The sequence below is a fragment of the Colletotrichum aenigma genome (genome assembly GCF_013390185.1).
Source record: "Colletotrichum aenigma strain Cg56 chromosome Unknown KSG_Cg56_contig09, whole genome shotgun sequence".
Taxonomy (NCBI): Eukaryota; Fungi; Ascomycota; class Sordariomycetes; order Glomerellales; family Glomerellaceae; genus Colletotrichum; species Colletotrichum aenigma.
This window is the reverse complement of record NW_023500915.1, coordinates 3,177,204-3,200,723: the sequence shown is the minus strand read 5'-3', so window position 1 is coordinate 3,200,723 and position 23,520 is coordinate 3,177,204. Positions and strand designations below refer to the sequence as shown.

At 47.8% G+C, this 23,520-nt stretch overlaps 7 protein-coding genes across 7 annotated transcripts; 2 read left to right on the top strand and 5 right to left on the bottom strand.

Annotated features, from left to right (window-relative positions):
* Window positions 1-2,068: 2,068 nt before the first annotated feature.
* Window positions 2,069-3,351, top strand: CGCA056_v013519 (AB hydrolase superfamily protein; the record flags this gene model as incomplete). The annotated part of the gene is made up of 4 exons (XM_037328763.1): window positions 2,069-2,511; window positions 2,585-2,642; window positions 2,704-3,061; window positions 3,131-3,351. The coding sequence occupies 4 exons, from the start codon at window positions 2,069-2,071 to the stop codon at window positions 3,349-3,351; spliced, it is 1,080 nt and encodes a 359-aa protein (XP_037173575.1).
* A 318-nt stretch (window positions 3,352-3,669) lies between these two features.
* On the bottom strand, window positions 3,670-4,621 carry CGCA056_v013518 (uncharacterized protein; the record flags this gene model as incomplete). Its single annotated transcript, XM_037328762.1, has 2 exons — window positions 3,670-3,998; window positions 4,057-4,621. 2 exons carry the CDS (start codon window positions 4,619-4,621, stop codon window positions 3,670-3,672), a joined length of 894 nt encoding a protein of 297 aa, XP_037173577.1.
* Window positions 4,622-5,872: 1,251 nt separating this feature from the next.
* Window positions 5,873-6,586, bottom strand: CGCA056_v013517 (uncharacterized protein; the record flags this gene model as incomplete). The annotated part of the gene is made up of 1 exon (XM_037328761.1): window positions 5,873-6,586. One exon carries the CDS (start codon window positions 6,584-6,586, stop codon window positions 5,873-5,875), a length of 714 nt encoding a protein of 237 aa, XP_037173572.1.
* A 629-nt stretch (window positions 6,587-7,215) lies between these two features.
* CGCA056_v013516 (uncharacterized protein) lies at window positions 7,216-8,247 on the bottom strand (the record flags this gene model as incomplete). The annotated part of the gene is made up of 1 exon (XM_037328760.1): window positions 7,216-8,247. The coding sequence occupies one exon, from the start codon at window positions 8,245-8,247 to the stop codon at window positions 7,216-7,218; it is 1,032 nt and encodes a 343-aa protein (XP_037173573.1).
* Window positions 8,248-8,647: 400 nt separating this feature from the next.
* CGCA056_v013515 (uncharacterized protein) lies at window positions 8,648-11,363 on the bottom strand (the record flags this gene model as incomplete). Its single annotated transcript, XM_037328759.1, has 14 exons — window positions 8,648-8,715; window positions 8,772-8,915; window positions 8,964-9,270; window positions 9,342-9,438; window positions 9,500-9,756; window positions 9,823-9,877; window positions 9,931-10,057; window positions 10,120-10,257; window positions 10,321-10,447; window positions 10,518-10,769; window positions 10,901-10,935; window positions 10,988-11,103; window positions 11,185-11,294; window positions 11,349-11,363. 14 exons carry the CDS (start codon window positions 11,361-11,363, stop codon window positions 8,648-8,650), a joined length of 1,848 nt encoding a protein of 615 aa, XP_037173561.1.
* A 496-nt stretch (window positions 11,364-11,859) lies between these two features.
* Window positions 11,860-13,327, top strand: CGCA056_v013514 (uncharacterized protein; the record flags this gene model as incomplete). The annotated part of the gene is made up of 3 exons (XM_037328758.1): window positions 11,860-12,113; window positions 12,171-12,254; window positions 12,319-13,327. 3 exons carry the CDS (start codon window positions 11,860-11,862, stop codon window positions 13,325-13,327), a joined length of 1,347 nt encoding a protein of 448 aa, XP_037173192.1.
* A 606-nt stretch (window positions 13,328-13,933) lies between these two features.
* xylB-2 (Aryl-alcohol dehydrogenase) lies at window positions 13,934-15,320 on the bottom strand (the record flags this gene model as incomplete). Its single annotated transcript, XM_037328757.1, has 3 exons — window positions 13,934-13,963; window positions 14,015-14,988; window positions 15,053-15,320. 3 exons carry the CDS (start codon window positions 15,318-15,320, stop codon window positions 13,934-13,936), a joined length of 1,272 nt encoding a protein of 423 aa, XP_037173010.1.
* Between the last annotated feature and the right edge of the window lie 8,200 nt (window positions 15,321-23,520).

The window sequence follows — 23,520 nt, the reverse complement described above, 5'->3', positions numbered from 1 at the left end:
CTATTAATTAGTCTTAAAAAGTCTCTTTTTTAAACTACGTAGCTTATATAACGCAGTTACCTGGGGCTAAGGCCCGCAGGCATAGTGGCGGTTACACCATTCTGCACGAAACACAAGACAGAAGAGCCCCGAAGAAAAAGAAAAAGTCAAGCTTTCCTGTGCTCCTCCTTGGGTCCTTGGTTTTGCTTGGCTCTGCTAGCTCCCTTGCCCCGTTCCTCGTGCTGCCCATGTCGCGCCCACTGCTTGTGTGCTTCCCTCCCGCGATCTACGCGCCTGGGCATTCCCTTGGCGCTCTCGCTGTCCGCAGCCGCCGGGACCATCACCATCCACCTAGGAACTCAAGAGACCACCTCATCTCCGATATTGACTGCACCCAGCGCGGCCTCAGCTGAGCGGGCCATTTTATCGCCTCTCTTCGCATGCTCCCCCCTCATCCGCCTGATAGAAACCGTCCGCGCATGCGAATCTTCATCGCATTTCTGTCCGCATGCCCCCAGACGGGATGACGGAGTAATACCGTCAGCAGCCAGGCCCGTCAAATCGCCATTTGTCCCAGCGTCCGAAGGCCTCCGTTTGCATCCACGCGTCTAAGCCCCTCCAAAGCAGCCAACCGCCCAAAGGAGCAAAAAAGGGGTCCTCCTTCGGCTCGTTCCTGAACCAAGCAACAAGTTCTGATCTTGGTACGGATACACAAAAAAAAAGGGGGAACACCTTAAGTTTGTTTTGCGGGCTTCATCCACTGCATCTTGGCAAAAGGGGACTTGTGCGTACGCGGCCTCCCGGTAAGGCTGAACATCTTCTCGAATCTCAATGTCAAATCAGACTGCCAAGCAGCCAAGAGTTCGCCATGCGTGCGCTCCCGTCGTCGCTGTCGCCTTCGAGATGCTTGTATTCGCCCTGGATCAGCACGGTGCCCTTTGGCAATAACAGCTCCCTCTCTCTGGAGCTTCTGTAGACGAGTGGTCCACGGTTCTCTGCATTGCCCCCCGAGGTCCTGATCTCCACCATCCAATCCCAAGCACCCCCTGAAAGTGCTCCGCACGGGGACGGAGCGGCCATTCTGCTGGTTCTCGTTCACGTTCATCACAAGTATTTCGCAGTGAAAGGTTCTCTCCAGTGTACGCATCCAGTCCCGGATAGCTGCCGAGACGCGGTGGCTATCTAGAGAAGAAAATAAGGCACACGAGCCTTAAGAAACAGCACCGTGGAGTTTTCTCGCGGGTCCTGGCTCTGGCGGGACTGATTCCAGTCGAAGCGAAAATTTGGGCACTCCACTTCTACTACTTCAGTAGTCCAGCGAGTTTCTCAATCATCCAATCAACCAAATGGCCTCATTGGCTAAGTGGTATAGCGCCTCACTAGTAATGAGGAGATCGCCTGTTCGATTCAGGCATGAGGCAACTCAGGAGGGTTAAGTTCCCCTATTGGATCATCTCTTTTTTTTTTTTTTTTCCGCCATTCTTTGATACCTTTGATATCTATTAGATCGTCTTTGGTGCCCTCCAGACGCTCTCGTGTCATCCGCAACACACCCCGTCCCTCTCAGACGGCCGCCGGCATCCGTTCCCCGCACGCCGAGCGGACGGTCCGGAGAATGATAGCCGGACGCGAACGCGCCTACACCGAAACGCCGTATTTTTCCAGCCGGTCGCACAACACAAAAGCAAATAGATTTTCCTACACACCCGATAGGCTACATCTTGTTGCTCTGTACTTGGCAGCAGCAGTACGCATCCCGAGCCTCTGTGTAAAGACCAGGGGTATGCCATCGTGGTAAGTGTTTTCCGGTTGGTCATGTCCGGTCCCATTGATAAAGCTTTCTCGCCCGTGTGAACTTAATACAAGCACTGGGAGAGCTGGTAGTAGCTGTGTTTTTAATGCTCCAAGACTGTTGTATTGTGAAGCCATCATATTTTGCATCTTGAATCATAGCATCCTGCGTATATTGTGGTAATTAGAGAGCTGCCCTCAGTCGACCCTTGGGATCGCTCACTCAATTGCCTCGAACTCGTACTCACACTCACATCTCACTCAACTATCCCCTCATCACGTCTCGCTTGCCTTCAAAATGGTCCATCTCAAGTCCAAACCAGACTACACCCCCCTAACCCCATCATTCCGCCCCCTCCCAAAGAACGGCCACCTCGCCACCCTCGAGCCCGAGTTCGCCCACGTTCTCAAAGCCGCAGACGCCGCCGTGGCGCCCTTCTGGCAGCCCGAGCTCTCGCTCCACGAGTTCCGGCAGGCCTGGCTCAGCCCGCCTCCCGCGCCCAAAGGGACCCCACAGGAGGGCGTCGACGTGCTGGCCGAGACGCGGAAGATTCCCGCGCGCGATGGCGCTGAGGTTGAGATCAAGATCTGGAGGAGCAAGAACGCTGTTGGGAAGGCAGTGCTTGGGATGAGGTTCCACGGCGGCGGGTGGGTTGTCGGGGGACACATGACGGAGGAGCCTGAGAATCTGATGTTGGCGGGGTTGGGGAATGTCGTTGTCGTGAGCGTGGACTACCGGACGTGAGTTTTTGAACTTCTCTCAAACGATGACTTCCAAAGACAGCCTCTGAATCGCCTACTGACATACTTGTAGAGCCCCCGAGCACAAATTCCCCCTCCCCCTAAACGACTGCCTCGACGCCACGAAATGGGTAAACCCCTCTCACCAGTCCTCCATCCCACCCAGCAAACTTGCAGACTAACCATCGCCAGTGCAAATCCAACGCCTCAACCCTCGGCATCGACCCCGAAAAGATCCTCCTCCTCGGCTCCAGCGGCGGCGCGAACATCGCCATCGTCACGGCCCTGCGCATGCGCGAGGAGCACGTCTCGGGGCTGCTAGGCCAGGTCCTCGCCTTCCCAGTGACCTGCCACCCGGCGCTCATGCCCAGCGACAGGTACGAGCTCGCGAGCTACGCGCAGTGCCACGACGCCGCCATCGTCGACGCGCGCAAGATGGAGTTCTTCTGGGACGCGTACCTGCCCGGCCCGCCGGGGGGTGTCGAGCCGCGGGCATGGCATTCGCCGTTGTTGGCGGAGGAGGGCGGGTTGAAGGGGCTTCCTCCTGTTTGTAAGTCCTCTCTGCTTCTCATTCAAAGAACGCTAGGAGTAGGTGCTGACTCTGATGTGACACCGTCAGTGATGCAAGTCGCGGGAGCTGATCCGCTGCGCGACGAGGCCATCGCGTTTGCGGAGCGCCTGCAGGAGGAGGGGGTGCCGACGGAGCTGCACACGTACCAAGGCATGCCGCATTGTTTCTACATGTTTGAGGGGCACCAGTCGACGGCGGAGTATTACAGCCGGGTCATTGGTTTTGTCAAGAAGATTGCGGGGGACGTGGCAACGCGGGCGAGGTTGTAGATCTCGAGCTTCATCAATAGACACGGCTAACTCGTTTCAAGTGACAATTGGGTATAATATTCCGTGCGTTTCAGTGTCTCGACTCCCTGTGTTCCACGCAATTTATCTCTGCGCTCCCAAGTGGTACGATGGGATGTTGAAGATTAGAAGCCAATGAAAAGGTTGAAGGCGACACACTCCACACTGTCGGAAGTTTGACTCATGAATCCAGTATGATTGAGTGGTGTATTTTCCACGTTTTAACCTATTTCAGAGTAAAAATACCCCGAAAAATAACGACTCCCGCAACGCCTGTGTCTAAGTGCACATACCCACAACTCAAGCAGCATGATGTTCCCTCTTTGTCTCCGTCTTCACAAGCTTATACAAGATATCAGTTCTCAAAGTGTACTTTGTACCTTGAATGACATCGTCGCCAGAGTGGTACAGCCGGTTATGCTGGAAAATGAGAACCCTTCCCGCCTTGGGGTCTACGTCCACCTTCCTTCTCTCATCATTTGACAGGAACGACGTGGCGCCCCCCACCAGGTCCGCCTTTTCTTTTCCAACCTCGGCAACAGAGTCGTTGAGATACAGATGGACGGTATAGTGCGTCCTATACACCGTCCCGTCTTCCATCTCCTCACTGTAAGGACCGTCGCAGTGAGCTGGCCCCTTGTTAGTCACAATCAGACCCCTCATCGCCGAAGAGGACCCAAAACTTACGTCTGAAAAACTGCCCCTTTCCATATTTCAAAAACCTCATCCGCTTATTAAACCGATCAAACACCCAATCCGTCTCGAACCCCCTATCCGGCCTCGCAACCCCCTCAAACGCCGCCAGCTCCTCCCTTAGCCCCTCCGCCAGCGCGCACCGCGCCCACAGCCGGTCGACGACCTCCTGCTCGTCCCAGATGATGCGGTCGCTGTTGCGGTACTCGGGCTCCAGGATCTCCCAGCCCTGCGCCATGCTGACCAGCGCGGGCTGCCACGGCTTGTCCGCGGTGACGGCGCTGGCCTCGGCGAGCGCGAGCAGCTGCGCGCACTCGGCGCGCGTCAGCACATTGTCGAGCACGACGGCGTAGCGGCCCTCGTTCTCGGGGAGCTGCGTCTTGGACCAGTCGATGCGGGTGAGCGCCACGGGCGGGGCGCCCGGCGGCGGGGCGGCGAGGAAGTCTGCGGGGACCGGCACGGGGTTGGAGGTGTAGAAGGTCCGGACGGGCTGGGGGCCGCGTTTCGGGGGCGGGGTCCGCTTTTTGCGGCTGCCTGGGAGGAGGGAGCTGAGCGACATTGTGGCGGGTTGTGTGCTCAGACGGCACACGGTTTGCTTTGGGGTGTTTTTGTGTCTGGGGAATGAGATAGGTGTCAACATGGGTAGTATCGAGACTGGTGTTGGGTTGAAAGAGCGGCAATCTGGGCGCCGCGGCGATGGGTATTTACACGCGGTGAGGAATCTCACTGCCTGGAGTTGGCGTCTGGGCGTAGCGGGAGCCTGGCCGTGGCGGTGTCGGATTGGCCTCAGCCGGAGCGGGTTGAACGGCATGCTAGGTTGTCCTTGTGTGGAATCGGCGCCAAGCTAGAGGGAAATCTTGAGTTTTGTACTTGGGTGTCATGTTGGAATTTCTGGAGGCTAAGTCTTTGATTTTGCCACGGGTCAAATGACGGGAAGATTCAACAACCTTGATGATTTGAGGAAGAATAATTGCAGCCTAAGGACGGTGGTTGCGGGTGAGAACGGTGCCGAAGGGAGTTTCAGGGTCTGTTCCGACAGGCTCAGGCTCCGAGGACGCTAAAGGTTCCGCTAAGCTTTTACTGCGCCCAGGCAGCCACTGCCTGGGTCTGCCCCAGGAGTTGCCTGTCAGATCTATGACTATTGACCTATTGTTACACGTGTACCATTCCCATCTGATTGAAGCCTCTTATGCGGTCGTGAGAATTAAAATGCGTCTCATGGTAAGCTGACTTGGCTGTCAAGTGGCCAACTAGTCTGGTAGCAATTTGTCTTGGTGGCCACATATGCAGTCACCTTAAGGCCATGGCCAAAAGAGAAAGGAAATTATTCGACGGCCTCAAAATCCTCTTGACTTAAGGATCTACTAGTAGCTAATTCCAAGTGCACTGTAGTCTGTGTACCGTAATGTTGACAGACTACGCTTATCCGTTCTGCTTTGCGTCTTTGTGGATATGGCGACGATTGTGGCCGCAATTTACGACCACGAACTCGACAACATTATTGCTCCTCTTGTACCATCCATCTGTAATGGCGGTTTAATTAGACGAGGAAATATGTCAAGAGTAATGTAATGATTAGCTCGTTCCACAAGCATTTATCCTAGGCTTCAAGTTGATGCTCACCGACATAGTCCAGAGAAACATAACAACCTCGCCATCTCAAAGGCGAAATGCCATGCCTCATAATCTCACCGAATCCTCACAATTTAATTAAAGAGTCGTAGGCATATATACCATCACCGTGTGATGGGACGACCATAAGATTGCTTGATGTCCAGTCAACAAGGCACGTTCTCCTAACCACAGCATCTCACGTGTATCCACTAACACCACACGTCCAACAATCAATATCCCAAGCCCAAAGGCCACTTCCAGGTGCTGAAGTAAAAGCTTGGTCAAAAGTGAAGTTGTAAAACAGACAAGTCCCCGTGCTAGGGTCCCACGAGAACGACCGGCACCGCGGCGGCTTGCGCGCATCGGTGCACAGCTCATGGCACCCAGCCAGGCCGTCCTCGGGTCCGTCTCCGCTCTCGAACCTCCCCCAGCTCTTGACATCGCCCTCGCCCGTGAACCTGGCCTCAACCTCGCACTTAGCCGTGGGCGACAGACAGGTCTCAACGACTGTTGTCGCGGACGTCGTCCGCGTGGGGACCTCGTCGATGGGGCCGAGCTCGCCGCACTCCCAGCACTCCTTGTCCCAGATCCAGTAGCCGCTGTCTGCCTGGGGCCGGGCGACTTCGGAGGCGGGTTTGTTGTGGATCAGGCACCTGCCGTTGGCGAAGAAGGAGAAGGCTTTGCACTCGCCCCAGGTGCGCTTTGCGTTGCAGAACTCGAGGCACTGTTCCGGGCTTGCGAGACCGTATTTGTTGCCGAAGGCGCCGCCGCTCCATTGGACTTGGACGCCCCACATTGCGCCAGGGGAGAGGCACGGGGAAGACGTCGTGGCTGGGGGTGCGGTTGTGGAGGCGTTGGCACTGGCTAGAGCCAGGCTGGTTACAAGAGCGATATAGTTCATGTCGACCATTTTAGACGTTGATGGTGTACTGTGTACTCAGCAACTAAGAAACAAAGCGAGGAGTTTGAATCAAGTCACTTATATAGTTTACCCTGCCATAGAGGGAACGGTCCAGCGGGGAGCTATGTTTGCTGTCTTCGTAAATTTCAGGCCATGGTGGCGGAAGGATATGCAGTAGCGTGGTCCGTTAGCCAGTGAAGACTATGCGAGTATGATCAATACATGCGAGTTGCTTCGTATTATTTCTCGGCATGCTGTAGTGTTAGGCGAAGGATTTGCAACAAAGTTCCTCAATTCGCCCGATTAGTTGGCCCATGAGCACTCAATGTTTGCTCGTATGATCATGTTCACAATACGATGCGGGTTCTGAAAACCTTTGGAGTAAGAACGATGCCATAATCGTAAGTCTGTATGAGAATGTCGAATAAAATCTGAGGGTGCGTAATGTGAGTAGTTTTCAATAACATGAGTGAGAATTATGCGAAGGTGACATGAGAGAAGAACATTTTAGCAAATTACTCAAGGACATGACGGGCTTGTGTGCATGATTCATTGTTAGTGATGTGTGTATCAAACTGTAAAAGAAATATAGTATGCAATCTGTACGCCACCTGGGCAGGCTGTCATGAACACCGATATCAAAGGTCTTCATCCTCGATCTCGTACTCCGAGTAATCAGCATCATCATCTTCCTCCTCTTCATCAGACCCATCGGAGTCATCGGAGTCCTGAGCAGGGTAATGTTCAGGAGGCAGAATATCTCGCTTTTTGAGATCTTCTTCACTCATCGGCCCTGGAACATATCGCCAGGTGTCTGTCACGACAACATATTCCATCGTATCCCCATCTCCGTGATGATACCACTTCGTGCCTCCAAGAGCACTCTTCCCATGCCACCTCCACTCCACCAGCTTCGTACCTTCAGCGCTCAAATGGCCGCCCTCCTCCGAGTCCCCAACACTCAGTTTCCACTTCTTGTTCCTCTCCACGATCTTCATCATCGCATCCTTTTTCCGAGTGATGGTCTCGTACTCCACCTTGAGCTCTCTAAGCCCAGGAGGCCCGCTGAACCGCCGCAGCCAACCTTCCTTCATTCGCAGAGGAGTATCGCTCTCCCAGTACCACCAGTCAGAGTAGCGAATTGTGATTGTGAGCTTCTCTGGGTTAAAGTTTGGCTGGTGAAAGAGGCGATGCAGCTCAGTCCCATTTTCAAATCTGAACATTTGCATGAAGAAGCGGACTTTCTTGAGGTCTTGAGATTGTTGAGGCGTGAGCTTGCGGAAGAAGGATAGGCATGAATTCATGCCTGTCCGGCCCTCTGGACCACGGTCTAGATGCAGATACCCTATTAGTGTCATGAATCCTACATGGAATTGAGACTGACCAAACCAGAAAGCCCATTCAAGCTCTCTCAAGAAGGCCTTTTGACCTTCAAAGTAAGCTGCTTTACATGTTTGCAGGAGGGCGCTACTACTCTTCCGCGGACCCGAAAATCCCGGGCGATACCAGTACGAGTCTTCTGGATAGGCGTTCTCGCTGTCTTCGTATTGAACGAGCGCAAGAGCGAAGATTTCGTTGCGAATCTCACCAGGCAGAGTGCTGAAGAGTGGGCACTGCAGCTGGGGATTGCACGCTGTCGCTTGTACGTCGGTCGTTGCTGCGGTGTCCATGATTCGAATGATGACGCAATTGCAACTAGATGCGCTATTGAGCTAGAGACATAAAAAGCAGAAGTCTCGATGCGGAATGAAATAGTCTGATGTTGTGACACAAAGGCGGGGTTGGGCGCCTCTGCTGCCTGCTGCTGCCTGCTAACCAGGCGGAGTGACTGGAGATGTGGCGTCCATCCGCTCGCCCAACATCTTGCGGCCCAAGATTGGCCCGCTCTGAAGGAATTGGCCAATCGTCACATGACACTGGCTTGCCATTAATTGGTCTATTGAATCTCTCAAGTCTGCAAAGTCGAGTTTGCTTAGTTCTCCATGGTTGATAAAGCTTAACAAATAAACGAGCGGCGCAAATTATTTCAATGCTCCCCCAGAAGCGCCTGACTGCATTTTCTTCGTTCCCTCAAGGCTCGTCCGCCTTGGGAAATGGTTCCAACAAACGGTCATCATCCTCATCGGTACCATCCGATGCTGGAAGTGTCTGTCAGCAGAGATGAGAGAGAACGATTTTACCAGGTTTGACTTACCAAGCTGATCAATCCAAAACGATGCAATGCTAACACCGAATTCACACCCGTTCACTTTCAAAGAGCGGGAAATCTTCCCTTCAGACAACACCTCATCATCCAGAAGCAAGCATGATCGCTTCTTCCACGCTTCAGAAGTACCCGCTGGTTGGACGAGTACCAGGCGTTTGTGGGGCACTGTCGGAAACGTACGGTTCCTGAAGCCACGAGCATCGCGCACAAAGTCGCGGTAGCCGTGCGGATTGTCCTTGAATTCGAAGGTCAAGCAGAACAGTTTACCGTCCTTGAGCAAATCATCTTTGGTCTCAGAAAGTAGGGGCAGGGTCTTCTTGGTCCCTGGCGCAATTCGAATTCTCCAGACTGGCTCGTGTCCTGAGGTTGATATGCACGGCGTAAAGAAGCCAGCCGAAGTGCGAAGAACGGAGAGGAAATGAGGTTGAAAATGAGGTTGGTATCGGTTTCTTCTAGTACGGATGGTAACAGCAGACCCATCACGCAGCTGTGACGGGGAAACAAAAGTGTCAGAAGTCGGCGCAATACCGCAGGGCGTTCACAGAGGATGGTACTCACATGACCCGCGTCACGATTCTTGATAGTCCAGATTCCAAAGTCCGGGTTCTTTCCCCAACGGGCATGATCGTAAGACATCACTTGAGGCCCCGAGAATCTGTTCGGAGGTGTCAGCATCCGGCAAGATTTGATATTTCGTGTTGAAGATTTTCACTTACCTATTGGGCACAATGGCCTGTTCACCAACACTGTCAAGTTGGACTGCTACCGAATCATCGTGAACGAGGTACTGATCTTGGTCATCTGCTTTGGTTCTCAACCGCAGTTGAGCAAATAGTTCACCACTCGAGGTGACGTCAATGTGATCAGACATGTGCTCTACCGATTTGGCGCTGGAGAAGAGCTTAACGACATCTCCCAGCTCTGACACTTCACATCCGGCCATGGACTCCACGATGCTTTTCAAGTCGGCTCGCTGCAAAGGATTAGCCGCTTGATCTCCAGAAACCAGCAATTATTTCCGCGGTAAGGAGTAACACACTTCGATAACCCTCCAATTTTCGTGATTAGTCACCGATTGACACCAGCGCTGAGGACTTTGCGTGTGTTAGCAACGCTACAGAATAGCGGGATGTCCAGGTTGATGCACCTGGATGCTAGAATGGTGTTGCCGCCGATGGCTTCGAATACCACCTGCTCACTATCATTCCTGCTACCATAGCTGTTGCTTTGATCTGTATCCTGCGATTCCTGACGAGTGTAGCCGGCCCCGGCATCTATGGGCTACAATGAAAAGGATGTTAGATTCAGCAATAAGTGTCGTTGAAAAGAGGTTAACTTGCCGAAGAGATTGCGAGGCCAATCGTTCGCTTGAAATCTTGCTTCGACTTTTCCTGCAAGGTCTGCTCGCTGGCTTCTCGAGTTTGTGTTGAAGTCAACATTCCGCCGATGGTTACCTCATGTGCGAAGAATTCACCTGCACATTGAGTCAGCCGTAGACTCAGACACAGATCGTAAGCGAAGGGCTCAGGGCACAAACCAAATGTCATCTGGAATTTACGGATATTCACGAGGGTGTTGTCTTTCTCGACCTTTTTGAGCTCCTTCATAAGTTGAGGAGTCGGCTCAAGGTCGTCAGGGGTTAGGAATAGTGTGGCTCGTGGCAGCTAGATCGATAGATCAGTATGTTGGCCGTTACTGCATCCACGCTTTCGGCAAAAGCACAGAGTCACGTACCTTGTACTGTCCAACCAACGTCTTGTTTGACTTCGTCTTCCCCTTCTCTTGTCCTTTCTGCATCTGCAAGAGAGTGTTTGCACTCATGCCAATGCTCACTTTGGAATAGCCACCGTTCAATTTCGCATCAACCGACGATTTGGCGAAGCTGTTTTGCACCATGGACTCTCTTACACCTTCTTCAACGTCAATCACATCGATTTTGCTGCCGTCGTTGACGCAATAGTTCGGGATGGCACCGCCGTCAGGTGTCTATTTGGCCGCCGAGCGCTTGAATCAGCCTATCGAGAGCCATCAAAGACAATAAGTAGAACATGGAACAATTACAACAAAATCCTCAAATATTGATGCATATGAGATCAATCTTAGAGATCGCAACATACCTGGTAATTGTTGAGCCCCTTTCTCAAAATGAAAGCTGCATTGCACCATGTCAGCGCTAGTCCGTTTATGCCTGAATGTGGTATTACCTGGTTTTGGAGCCATTTTGATCTGGTGAGTCTGGGGATCGGTGTACCAGCCATGCATGACATTGCAGTTCTTCATGATAATGTTCCAATCCTTTACCTCGAGAGTCGATGGGGAACTGTTGTCGATTTGAACCAAGTCAGATCAAGCTTGAATTATATTCATTTTTCAGCGCAAAGTGAGGGCGACGAAGACTCACATAATCTTCTTTGTCATCTCTACCTTGAGCATGTCTTGAGTGATTGAGCTTGGTCTGGATTTCAAGTCAAGGTAGGAGCTGGAGGGTGAACCAAACATGGCCCCGGGATTCTAGGGAAAAGTCAGTATCATGACCGCATAAGTACAGCATAAATATTGACACACATCGTTCTTTTGCATTTTGACCCAATTGGAAACTCTGGAAAATGCTCAACAGCAATACGCTGGGACGAGTAAGTGAACAGGGCAAACTCGATCTTCTTCGAGCGGGCAAATGATGACTTTGACAGTTCATGCAGTAATTAAGTATCACCAAGGAAAGCTTAGACTACGAGAAGAAAATGTTAATGTTTTCGTTCACGCGGTGTTGAGATGGCTGAGCTGAAGAGTGCGTTCGGAATGAGACACATGGTCTCATCCGCTTTTGTATATTCCGCCGTTGTGTAGGTGTTTGGCCTAGGCTTCGATAGGACGCCACAAGAACAGTTGGTCTCACGGATGCAGAAATCTTCTGTCTCAGAAAAGGGATCATGTCCCACGTGGCTTGAAACATCGCCAAATTTAGAGTTTCCAATGAAATATATAATGCGATATGGAAAAGTGGAATGCCGAACTCGATTCACCACGCGCAAGCAGACAATCCGACCACGAATTTCGCAACAAATTTGCTTCGATCATGGCTGTTGGTTCCAAGTCTCCCCTGGCATCCTTCCTCCAAAGGGAGGCAGAGAAATGGCGGGGACACCAAGTGGTCGTGTGGAAATGTGACAAGGGAGAAATCGAATTCTCCTGCGACACTCTACATGCTCACTTTGACCAAGGAGGAATGAAGCCCCATAACATGTGGGGTAAGGGCAGTCACAACTACGGACTGTGTGTCATCCTACATGGTACTTTCCGTTACATCAACTCCTCGGTTAACAAAGACAAGTAAGTTATTCAGGAGAGTCTGAGAACTTCGACAGTTTGGTAACGATTTGCCCACAGTCACAGCCTTTGGGTTTTATCAAATTCAACACAGCCAGATGCGTGCAAGTTTAACGAAGAGAAGGGCGTCTCCTTCGCAGCACAGTAAGAGTCGCCATTTCTTGTTTCGGCGACCCCGTGTAACTTGTTAACCATCATATTACATTAGGCCTCGACTGAATTCAACTTCGTGGATGAAGTATCTTAGCGATGAGTTACCACTTGACAAGGTGACACTCCCAGGAACCCGTTACAGCTGTGCTTCTGCCTCAAATATCGAAGACGCAGATGTGCACATTGAGCCCGAAAACGAGATCCTCATTGGGAAAATCAAAGAAATGCACAAACACCACGACGATTCGATTTCCCAGCAGCTGAATAAGGGGATACGACTACTTGACATCTGTTGCGGAGTCGACAATTTCGTTTCACACGGGCCTTTGACCATCGCAAATACGTACGTGGAAGATGCCTTGGATGCCGTCAAGAAATTCGTGAAGAAACAAGATACAGAGACCGTCGTCGTGTCGCTCAATTGGTCATCCTCCTGCGTTAAAGTCCTGGATTCTGCCAAACCTTGGCGGGGAGGGGGGTCATCAACTCATGACGATACAATCCCGCCCGGCTTCCGCGAGTACATTAAGGCGATCACCAAAGACGACGTTTACTACACTGGAAACACCTGGCCGAAGCTCAGCACCGCTCGCGGCAAGGTGGTGATTGCCTGCGGGTGGAAGACCGGTGATCACGACCATGGGGACCACTGGGGAGTGCATTATCAGCCACCAAAATGGCAGTTGGCTCGTTTCTCTACGCCATACGTACTTGACGAACTTATCGGCGAGAGATGGGAAAAGATTCAAAACGAGCTTCACACATCCCCGGGCAAGCATCAGGCTGTCGTTCTTGCCGCCTCACTGCAGCATGATCCAAACACGGAGACCGGATGGATTGAGCCACGCAAGACAGCCGCTGGTCTCCAAGAAATGTTGAGAAAACACATCGAAGAACGGAGGAAGAAGATATGCGGGCTATGGGTCCATGGCGACTTCATGGAGAAAGACACGATTATGGCGATAGCCAAGCTCAACTGGGAAGGCTTCAAGAAGAATGAGCGGCGATTCCAGTTGGGCATATCTCCTTCTCAGGCCCAGCAGGCACTTAGAAAGGCCATCTAGGCACTGTAGCAAATCCTCGAAGGACTCTAGCACAAGGCCACATACTTTTACCGCTCGAAATTCCAATCACAACTTTACAAGTTCGCTTGATGAGTATCGTTCGCACTCTGTATCGGGAGCTCCACGGATACTAACTTCGGTCTCATGATATCCGTAGTCACACTTGGGATCTTGGGCATGAATGAGATTGGGAAATTTCGGGATGCAGGCTGCCCATCTAGGCGACCCCTTTGTGAAACCACCATCAAGTCGCACTCGAGAAGGGAAAGGGCCTGGCGTATTCATTCGTTTCTTCCCGACCGCCTGTCTCGGCTCTTGAGTTTATGAGTGAGACATGGCACGAGATCAACGTCGTGCGCGGAATTTGCTTCCCACGCAGCCGACATGAGACACGGCTTGCTGGAACAACAAGACGCGAGGCGGATTGTGGCAACATAGGAAGCATCTTATTGTTCTTGGCATTGCCGATTGGAGGATTCAGTAATATGTCTTTTCTGGGCGCAGGGATTGCAGTAAATAGTTTGGCTCAAAGCCACAGGTTTCCCTCCCGCTTGCCACTGTGATCCGCAAACAGAACGCCACCTTCCGTTCCGCCTCCGAAACCTCTCACGTCCAATGAATGACGGGCTTGATAACCTTCAAAGTGATCAGCTGGCTGAATCATGTATGAAATCTGATTGTACTTACATGGCCGGTGTGCATATCATGAATTGCTTGGTTGAGCTCAGAGGCCGGATACGTCTTGCATAGCCTGTCAATGGGGAACTTCCCCTCTTGGTGCATTGAAATCAACTTTGGAATGAAGTCTGGGGGGTATGAGTCGCCTTCAATGACACCAATGAGTCGCTTGTTTGCCAACAAGAACGCCTGTGCGTCAATCTTGATGTCAGCCGCTGGCGGTGGCACGCCGACAAGTACTGCAGTACCAAGAGGCCTGACGCATGCAATCATGTCCTCAATGACCTTCAGAACGCCGGTGCAGTCGATCGCATACATGGGACCTCCGTCGGTAGCCTTCTGGATGTCACGAACGATATCTGAGCTCTCTTTCGAATTGAAGGTGTGATTAGCTCCAAGCTCCTTGGCTAGCTCGAGACGGCCGGGTACGATGTCGATGGCAATGATCTGGCCCACCTCCAAGTACTTCGCCGCCATCAGAGCAGCGAGACCGACGCTTCCCAGGCCGAAGACGACAATGGAGTCCGTCTTCTTTGGCTTGATCATATTCAAGACAGTTCCGGCGCCGGTCTGGAGCCCGCATCCGAGCGGGGCGTAAACCTCCATGCTTGCCGCTGCCGAATTCGGGCAACGGACGACTGATTGCCCGTTGACGACAGACATCTTGCAGAAAGACGAGTGCCCGAAGAACTGACTTCTCACTGAACGACCGTCGGCGAGCCTTCCGGGGGTACTCTTATCGCTGCGGACGGATCCAATGTTGAGTTTCGAAGATTCTGGGCAAAGAGCCGTGTGGCCACTCGCGCAGGTGTCACACGCGTTGCAGCTTGTAAAGGACAGTAGGACATTATCGCCCAAAGCCAGATCCTTGATGTTGACGTCTTTGCCGATTCCGCGAACGATACCAGCTCCCTCATGGCCGAAGATGGCTGGGAACTCAATCATGGGCAAGCCTCCCTTCTGGGTCACGACGTCTGTGTGGCCTAGAGCATAGATGATGAGACCACTAATTGCTACCTTGCAATGTGAGAGAGAATCTCAACTTACAGACGCCACTGTACTTCATCTCTACCAAAACCTCGTTGGGTCGGATCTCGTCGAGTATAACTGGAACCAGCTTGAAGTCTGCGTTGACCTCCTCCACGACATACCCGACTGTCTCAATGTTCTTTTGGTCACTACCGTTCGAAGCATTGTTGGCCGTCTGCCCGACAGCACGCTCGATATGTTCAACATGCTCAACATGCTCGGAGTTGGCGTCGGCCTTCAAGCCACCACGTGGTACTCCAACTTGCGTCGCGGGAATGGTAGCCATTTTGTCAAGTCAGGTACTGAGAAGTAAGGTAGAATGGTTCAAAACGACGAAGCGGATGTTGATATTTGGTCCTATTTAAACGATATGAAGTACGGAACAAAATTGCAGCAGCGGAATAGTAACGCCGACCGACAGGCGGCCGCCTTATCGCCACGTCTGTCTTGGCCCATAGACCTGATGCTGGTCCAAACGTTGGAACTCTCTCCAACCCCTCTGACGCGGTTTTCGGTCTCGGAAACCCCATGCCAGTGGATACCTGGGGTCCCGGTTTGCAGCTCGAGAGGCCGGGTAGACCCAGCGCGAGAGTTTCCGGTTTTGCGGGGGATGCGGGGAAGGATAGTCAACGGCTAAGATCACGGCATGAGAGTTTGGAAGCATAAGGCGCAGAAGAAGACAATTGGACGAGATCTGTGCCACCGACTATGGGAAAGCATTAACCGTCCGGTCTTTATGTGGGTTGGGACGACTTTCAGGTTGTTGCGAAGGGGGACAACTCGACGGAACAGGGGCTCGGAAGTTTGGAATCGGAATGCAGCGCCGCAGAGGTCGGAAATGGGGCGGAAACTTTTAAAACATTGTATATCTGACCAAATTAAATCATTTTCCATCTCTTTGACTATTGTCATAAAGAACTAACGAGAGCGAATGTCCTGCAGGTGACCGCATAGCCGCATCTTCCAACCGATACCCGTACTGCCGAGACTGGGGTCCGGGTCTACCGGATAGCTAGGAGGACTTGGCCAATGCACATACCGCGGCCGATGTAACGAATCGTCATCATCAGCAGGACTATTGGTCCTCAGCCATCGTAGGTAAGCGTCACTACCTCGGCGGAGAGTTACAGTCATGTCAGGCGGATCAGCTGTACTTATGGACCCGAGCTGATAGACTAGCATAATATGATTGTTACAAGCAAGTGAGGAGAATAGCACGACCAACGGACCGAGGTGCCGTTCGGGTAGTAAAGTGAGTCGGAGTCCTTCAGAATTCTGTATGACGCAAACCTGCAATCCTGCACTGCATCGTCGTAGCCCGGTGTTTATCGTCATCGCATCTGAAGTATCGTGACGCTCGGAATTACCAAAAGAAGACCTTGTGTCGCAAAACTCCATGCAAAGCCTGAAACATCCGTCAGTACCTGTAAACGATGAACCAAAGAGCCCATAGGTTACCTTACCTAGAGTTTCTACCCAATCATTGATGAATCAAGGGACGAGGAATGCCGAAACCTGCAAGACATGTAAGGTATGTACATATCTGTTTAATCCAAGGATGTGCCGGCGATGAAACAATACTACTGCCACCACAACGGCAACCTCCCAGATGCATGTCAAAGGATGTTACGTGCTTACATTGTAGAGAACTCCGTACAAGGATATTACTTCCAGAATACGGTCTGGATACGCCGTGATTGCGTACGTAACCACTAATACGTTTCCCATCTGCAATCCTGCAGCAACTGCGCAGTGAGTCAGTGGGGATTTCCACAGCGGGTAGACGGGCTTTGCCATTCTAACAGATAAATAAGGCGAGCTCGCCCACCATAAAATGCCAATGACGATCAATTGATAGTCCCCACAAGATACATCCTCCCGTGCCGAGTAGAGCTGCAGGGTGAGCAAGCCACAGGTACATAGCAGGTGTCATGATGTCGTTGTTGCTTTTTGAAAGCCGTGAGGCGAGATTGTCGAGCATTCGACCAGAGCATACGATTTCTATGGTGACAGTGCCGGAGATGAGACCGAGCCAAAGCAGGCCTTGAGTTTGAGTGCTGTATTGCGCATATGCCACGGGCCCCATTGTGAGAATAGACACGACCCTGAAAGAACTCTGTCAGTAGAAGGTCACCAAGATGAGGACAAACTCTGTAGAAGTCCGTGTGTTGCAGTATTACTTACCACTAATACTGGAAGAATATGTAGGGGATGATGGCACACATGAGTCGAGGTTGTGTCAAAAGTTTCATGAATCGAATGGCTGTCATGCAAGCCCGCCTCTTAGATCCGACTTGAGGCTGCTGTACTTTCTGCAAAATCATGAGTATAATCAAGAAGCCGAGTTGCGAATAAGCTTACCCAGAACCTCAAACTCTTTGTTCTTTTGCTACCTTCCAATTCTCTGTCCGGTGTGACACCATCAGATATCAAGTCCCGTGGATAGAATGTTTCTGGCAAGAGGAAAGCCTCCAGCAGCAGGAGAACGCCGTATGCAATTGCGACGTGGTACTGAACCCACAAAATCCCAGCACCAGCAACAAACCCTCCCACTATTTCCAGAGTCAGATCTACTCTTCCGTTAAACTCCAATCAAAACTCACGAAAGGCACCAATCATCCCTCCTACATCGATCGACAAGATCCAAAGACCAGTCTTAAACCCTCTCTCGTGTTCGTACGTGATATCTTGAACAATAGCAAATCCTACGTTAAGCGCTGGTCCGGCGCCGATTCCTTGAAGAAGGCGGAGCACCAGATATGCCCCATAGGGCAAATCGGCAGTCGTTGTGCAGCCGGTGGCTACCAGAGCGATTAAAGTAGTGCCCAGCAGAGCAGGGCGACGACCCCAGATATCCGATAACCCTGCAAAGAGCAAGATCCCGATGGCAAGACCCAGAGCAGGGACGCCTAAAGACCAATTAATCTTGGTATAACTGATATTGAAATGCTCTTGGAGCAGTGGAAGTGATGCCACCGGTGCGGTTGTCAGGTAAATGGACAAGAAGCCGGCGTAACAAACAATGACTAAGATAAGTGCCTTTTCGGACTTTGACCAGTTCAGGGGATCTAACGGGTCCGAATTCGGTTGCGGGACCAGAGGTAGGCCGCGTAGGTCAACCAAGACTGCTCATCCAGATGCCGGGACGGCCGGCGTGGGAACATGACCATCCACACTCTCCCTCTGAAGGGCTTCACTCATCTGACTATCGTCCTTCATAGCCTTGCTGGGGTCGTCGTGTGTTGTCTTGGGGTCTTGAAGTTTCGACATCGTAGAGTATGCTCAGATAGTATGGAGACCGATGTCATTGAGAAAGAATTTATGGGTGATATTTGATTCATATCAGGAGACTTGCGAAAGCCATCATGGCCTTCTCCCACCCTCTAGTCTCTAGCCATCCCGCGTATTTTGCTATCAGAAATGATGCATGCCCTCAATAAGCTGCCAACATTCTACGTAACCAGTGCCGGCAAATGGCATCCGCATATCTCTCCTCGCGATAAAGAGATATGCTATCTCTGAAGGACGCTCGCGAATAGCCGGCCTGCTTCGTCCCACACGCTCGATGTCGGACGTTTGTGATAACTAGCTGTGGCCGGTGGCCAGCGGATTATGCTGATCCGCATGAGCGGAAAATTGGCTTTTTTGAGGATTTTATCCATGGACTAGGTGCACAACATTAGTGGAAAGCAGCATGCGCATCCCATGTTAATGGATGCGTACATGGCCGGATAGACGACGAGCTGGTGCATCATGACTGAATTGGATTCTTCCTAAATAGGCAAGTTTTCCGCCCCGCCCCCCCCCCCCCCCCCGGTCCATGACAAGGGGCGACGTGAACACAGCGCCATGTGCTCAGAGAACTATTCGAACAAGCAGCGGCGGATGATTTTTGAGTTTTTGACCTAGCGTCTTTCGTGTGACAGCAGCTGATTCAAATTTGGTTAGTTCAAGCTCCCAGTTCAGCTCAAGACAGTGCAACGAAAATATTTTACAACAAACGTTCAACTATGAGGAACAAACAATACCAAGGCCAGCGTCTTTTCAGAATCCATGAAACTCCTGCTGACTTGACATATGAGTTTTACAGAGCCAGGAGCGATGCCCCCCCCCCCCCCCCCCCCCCCCCCCGATCAACACGCAAACAACCCTACTGAGCGAACAACACTCCTACGACCAAGATCATCAACATCTTCGTCGAACCCAACCGGCAGGTGTGAATATGGCCTACTACAAGAAAGCAAGACTGTGTTCCAAGAGGCCGTTCTTTTGCTTAAGTTGTCGTTGCCGGTAATTGCAGCATACCTCTTGCAAAACTCGTTCCAAACCGTTTCAATGATGCTCGTTGGGCGACTCTATCCCGAGAGTCTATCAGTCGCCGCCTTCTCATACATGTTCAGTACATGCACTGGATGGCTCGTCGGAATGGGTGGTTTGACTGCTGTCGATACCCTTGCTTCGACCGCTTTCACTGGCCGCGACAAGCACTATACAGGCATCCTCTTACAAAGAGCCACGATTGTTCTCACATTGTTCTCCATTCCGGTAGCACTTATCTGGGTGTATGTCGAGCCTCTATTTGTCGCTCTTGGTCAAGACAATTCACTTTCACATGATTCGGCCAGGTTCCTGACGCATCTGATTCCTGGTGGTCTTGGATACATCCACTTCGAAATACTCAAGAAGTACTTGCAAGCTCAAGGAATCGTGCAGCCAACAACCTACGTCCTCCTGGTCACCTCTCCCATTAGTGCTGGTCTGAACTACTGGTTTATCAAGTTTTCAGGCTTCGGTGTGATGGGAGCTCCTTTGGCAACTGGCGTCGGTTATTGGCTGTCTTTCTTTGGCCTTCTCGCTTACGCATGCTTCGTCGAGGGATCCGAGTGCTGGAACCTGCCAGCCTTTGCCCGCCTTGCATTCCTCGGGTTTGTCCACTTGGGCACGGAGTTCTGGGCATTCGAGATTGTTGCTCTCGTTGCCGGGCGCCTTGGCCCGCTGCCGCTGGCTTCCCAAAGCGTTCTCATGACCGCAGATCAAGTACTCGTTACCATACCGTTTGGCATCGGCGTGGCGACCAGTATCAGAGTTGGTGGGCTGCTTGGCCTCAGAGACAAAACCGCTGGCATCAGATCCGTCAAAGTCGCGATATTCTTGACTCTATCGGTGGCTGCTTCCGTCATGATTTTGTTGATTATCAGCAGATCTCGATTTGCTGCTATCTTCACACCCGATGAGACAGTGATATCATACACAGCAAGGGTAGTGCCAAGGGTGGCTTTGTTCCAAATATTCGATGGGCTCAACGGGAGCTGTGGAGGGTCGCTTCGTGGGATGGGAAAACAGAACGTTAGCGCCAGTATCAACGCTATGGCATACTACGTTGTCGCGCTGCCGCTTGGTACTTGGATGGCCTTTTCAGGATGGGAACTTTCGGGACTCTGGATAGGACAGACTATAGGCATGATTCTAGTCGCAGGCTTGGAGCTTGCTGCGATTCTTTCTAGCAACTGGGATGATGAGATCAAGAAAGCATTCCAGAGGATACGTGCCTAGTTAGTCATATTCCATCACGAAGATTGCTTGTAACTTTGTCAGGAACTATTGCTCGGGTTGATTACTGACTGAATGTATGTAACTAAGACCCTGTTTGAGCCGAATTACCTCTTTTGCTATATAAGGGCGTTGTGTATGGTCTTTGAGACGCTGGAGACCACTCTGTTCTTCAGCTTTCGGCAAACATTGGGCCTCTGTCCTACGACACTCATTGTGTTGATTGCCCTGGTGTGCCCTCGAAATGATCAACACCAGACCACTATCCCACAGGCGTTTGTGACAGTACACTCGGCTTCTCATGTTATTTGGGCACATGCATTACCCAGTCGAAATCATGGTCGGTAGCTCTCCGATCCCCGGGTTCTTCTGGTGGGGCTTGCGGATAACTTTCCTGTCGTGGTTAGTTTCCACCTATTCCTACGATGAAAACATCAGCCATAAGACACAACTTCCATGAATTTCGAAGCCAACGAAAGAAATTTTCATCCTCTTCAAGATATTTTCATCTACTCAGAAAAGCAATGTTTAGAACGTTTTACTATTGCTCCTTGGTGGCTGGATCACTCGCCTATGCGGTGCAAAGACCGCTGCAGGGCAATGACGACGCCGCGATACCCCAAAACTACGAATATGTACGGTTTTCTACTAAGAGCGGAACTCAGGAACATTGCTGACTTACTGAAGGACAACTCTGCTTTTGCGGGTATTATAACCTATAGGCTGTTACCTCACCTCCCTTACCTTAAGGATAGGCTGTAAACTATCTATAGATATCTATATAGGTACATACCTATATAATCTATAGGTATAGAGAGGTATTTAAGTAAGTACTAAATTAATATAAATAATAAGTAAGGCTTTCTTATTCAAGTATTAAGTATACAAATAAAATAGAAACTATAATTTAAATTCTAAATAATAATCTATTTTATAAATATAATATATTAAAGGAAACTCAAAGAGAAATTAACATCTAAATTAAAATATTAAAATTGTATAAGAAGTGAATTATATTATTATAATATATTATTTATTTCTAATAATAAGAGATTATTTTAATTCATTATTTAATTACTTTTTTATTCTCTAATTATTTCTCTAATTTAATAATAATAAAAGGTTTTTATAAATTTATAAATTTTATTATAATATTTATAAATTAAACAATAATACTTAGAAAACTAAATTAAATTTATTTATAACATTTAAGATTTAGCTAAATAGTTTATTAAATTTTATATTTAAAGATTTGAATTCTATTAAGTTTTAAATATTATTATTATTGTTTAACATATTAATAATATTTTAAATATATTTAATAATAAAATTATAGATAATAACATAAAAATCTTTAATGTTAAGAATTTGAAATTAAAATATTTAATAAATTAACTTTTTTTATTTAGTTTATAAAGTATACAATCTTCTAAAACAAAACCTCAAAGTAAAAGAATAAATATTAATTTTAATATTTATTATAAATTAAAAAGAAAACTTAAAAAGAAATTATTTTAAGTTTTATATTAAAATATTTATAGTAAAAAATATATTAACTAAAGCTAAATATTTGTTTAAAAAGAATAAAATTTAAAATAATATAAAAATAGTTATAGGTTATGTTATAAAGATTATAATATTTTAGATTTTATCTTAATATTTTCTAAACAATTAAAATTAATTAATTAATAAAATAGGTTTATATAGATTTAGTTACATGTTTTCAAAAAATCATAATATAATATTTATAATTTTTAAGGAATTATAAATAATGTTATTTATTTTCTAAAATAAAGTATCTATTTATTTCTAAAAAACATATTAATATAGTAATTATAAAAGAATTATTATATTAATTATTATAATAAGTCATTATAATTATAATGAATATGAAAGATTATTATAATACTACGTATTAGAAATATAATAATGTATTTATTTCTTAAAGTTTTAAAATATTCAAATTATGAAATTATGCATAAATCTATAAATTTTATTTGAACTAGTTTGAAAATTCTATAAAATAGTTTTATAATAATTCTTAATATAAATTTAAATAAACTTTATTCTAGTTATATTTTATAATAAAATAAAATAAGCTGAATTATTATTTACTAAGTCTAATATTAGTAAAGAAAGAAATAATAAAGATACATACAAAAACTATTATTATTTTTATAATAATTAGTATTTCTTTAGTTTTATTATTATTATTTATATTATTTTTTAAAAAACTAATATCTAGAGTAAATTCTTATTATTATTAAATTTCCTAATAGTTTCTAAATATTTTATTCAATAATTATCATAGATGTTTATAATTAATTATATAAATAATATTAATAGATTAAGTTTTATTTAAAATGTAAATAATAACAAAGAAATATATAGAGATATTAAGAATAACTTAAGTTTAATATTCTTTTATATTTTTTAGCTTAAATAAATAATTATTAATATAATTTATAAATTAAATTTAAATTTAAATCTAAAGTTTAAAAATATAGATTAATATTAATAGGTTTAAATTTTGATATATTCTTATATTAATAATTGGATATTTAGAGTCCTTTTTAAAGGTTTTTATTTTTATTATGTTTCTAAAAGTTTGAAAACTATACAAATTACATTAAATTAGTATTAAATTTAAGTATAAAATAATAAATCTAAAGAAAACGATAATAATAAAAAATAGAAAGTGAGAAATAAAATAGCTTATTTTAATAATAATTATTACAATTATTAAAATACTTTTTGTTTTAACTTAGCTTTTTAAGTTTAAAATTGTATTTAAATATTAATTAGTAGAAGCTTTATTATCTAACTGATTTTTAAAATTATTATTCTATAGAATAAAAATAACTTATTATTTTATTAAGGTTTATTATAATAATATAATATTCTTAGTAATTTATTTATTATTAATATATATTATA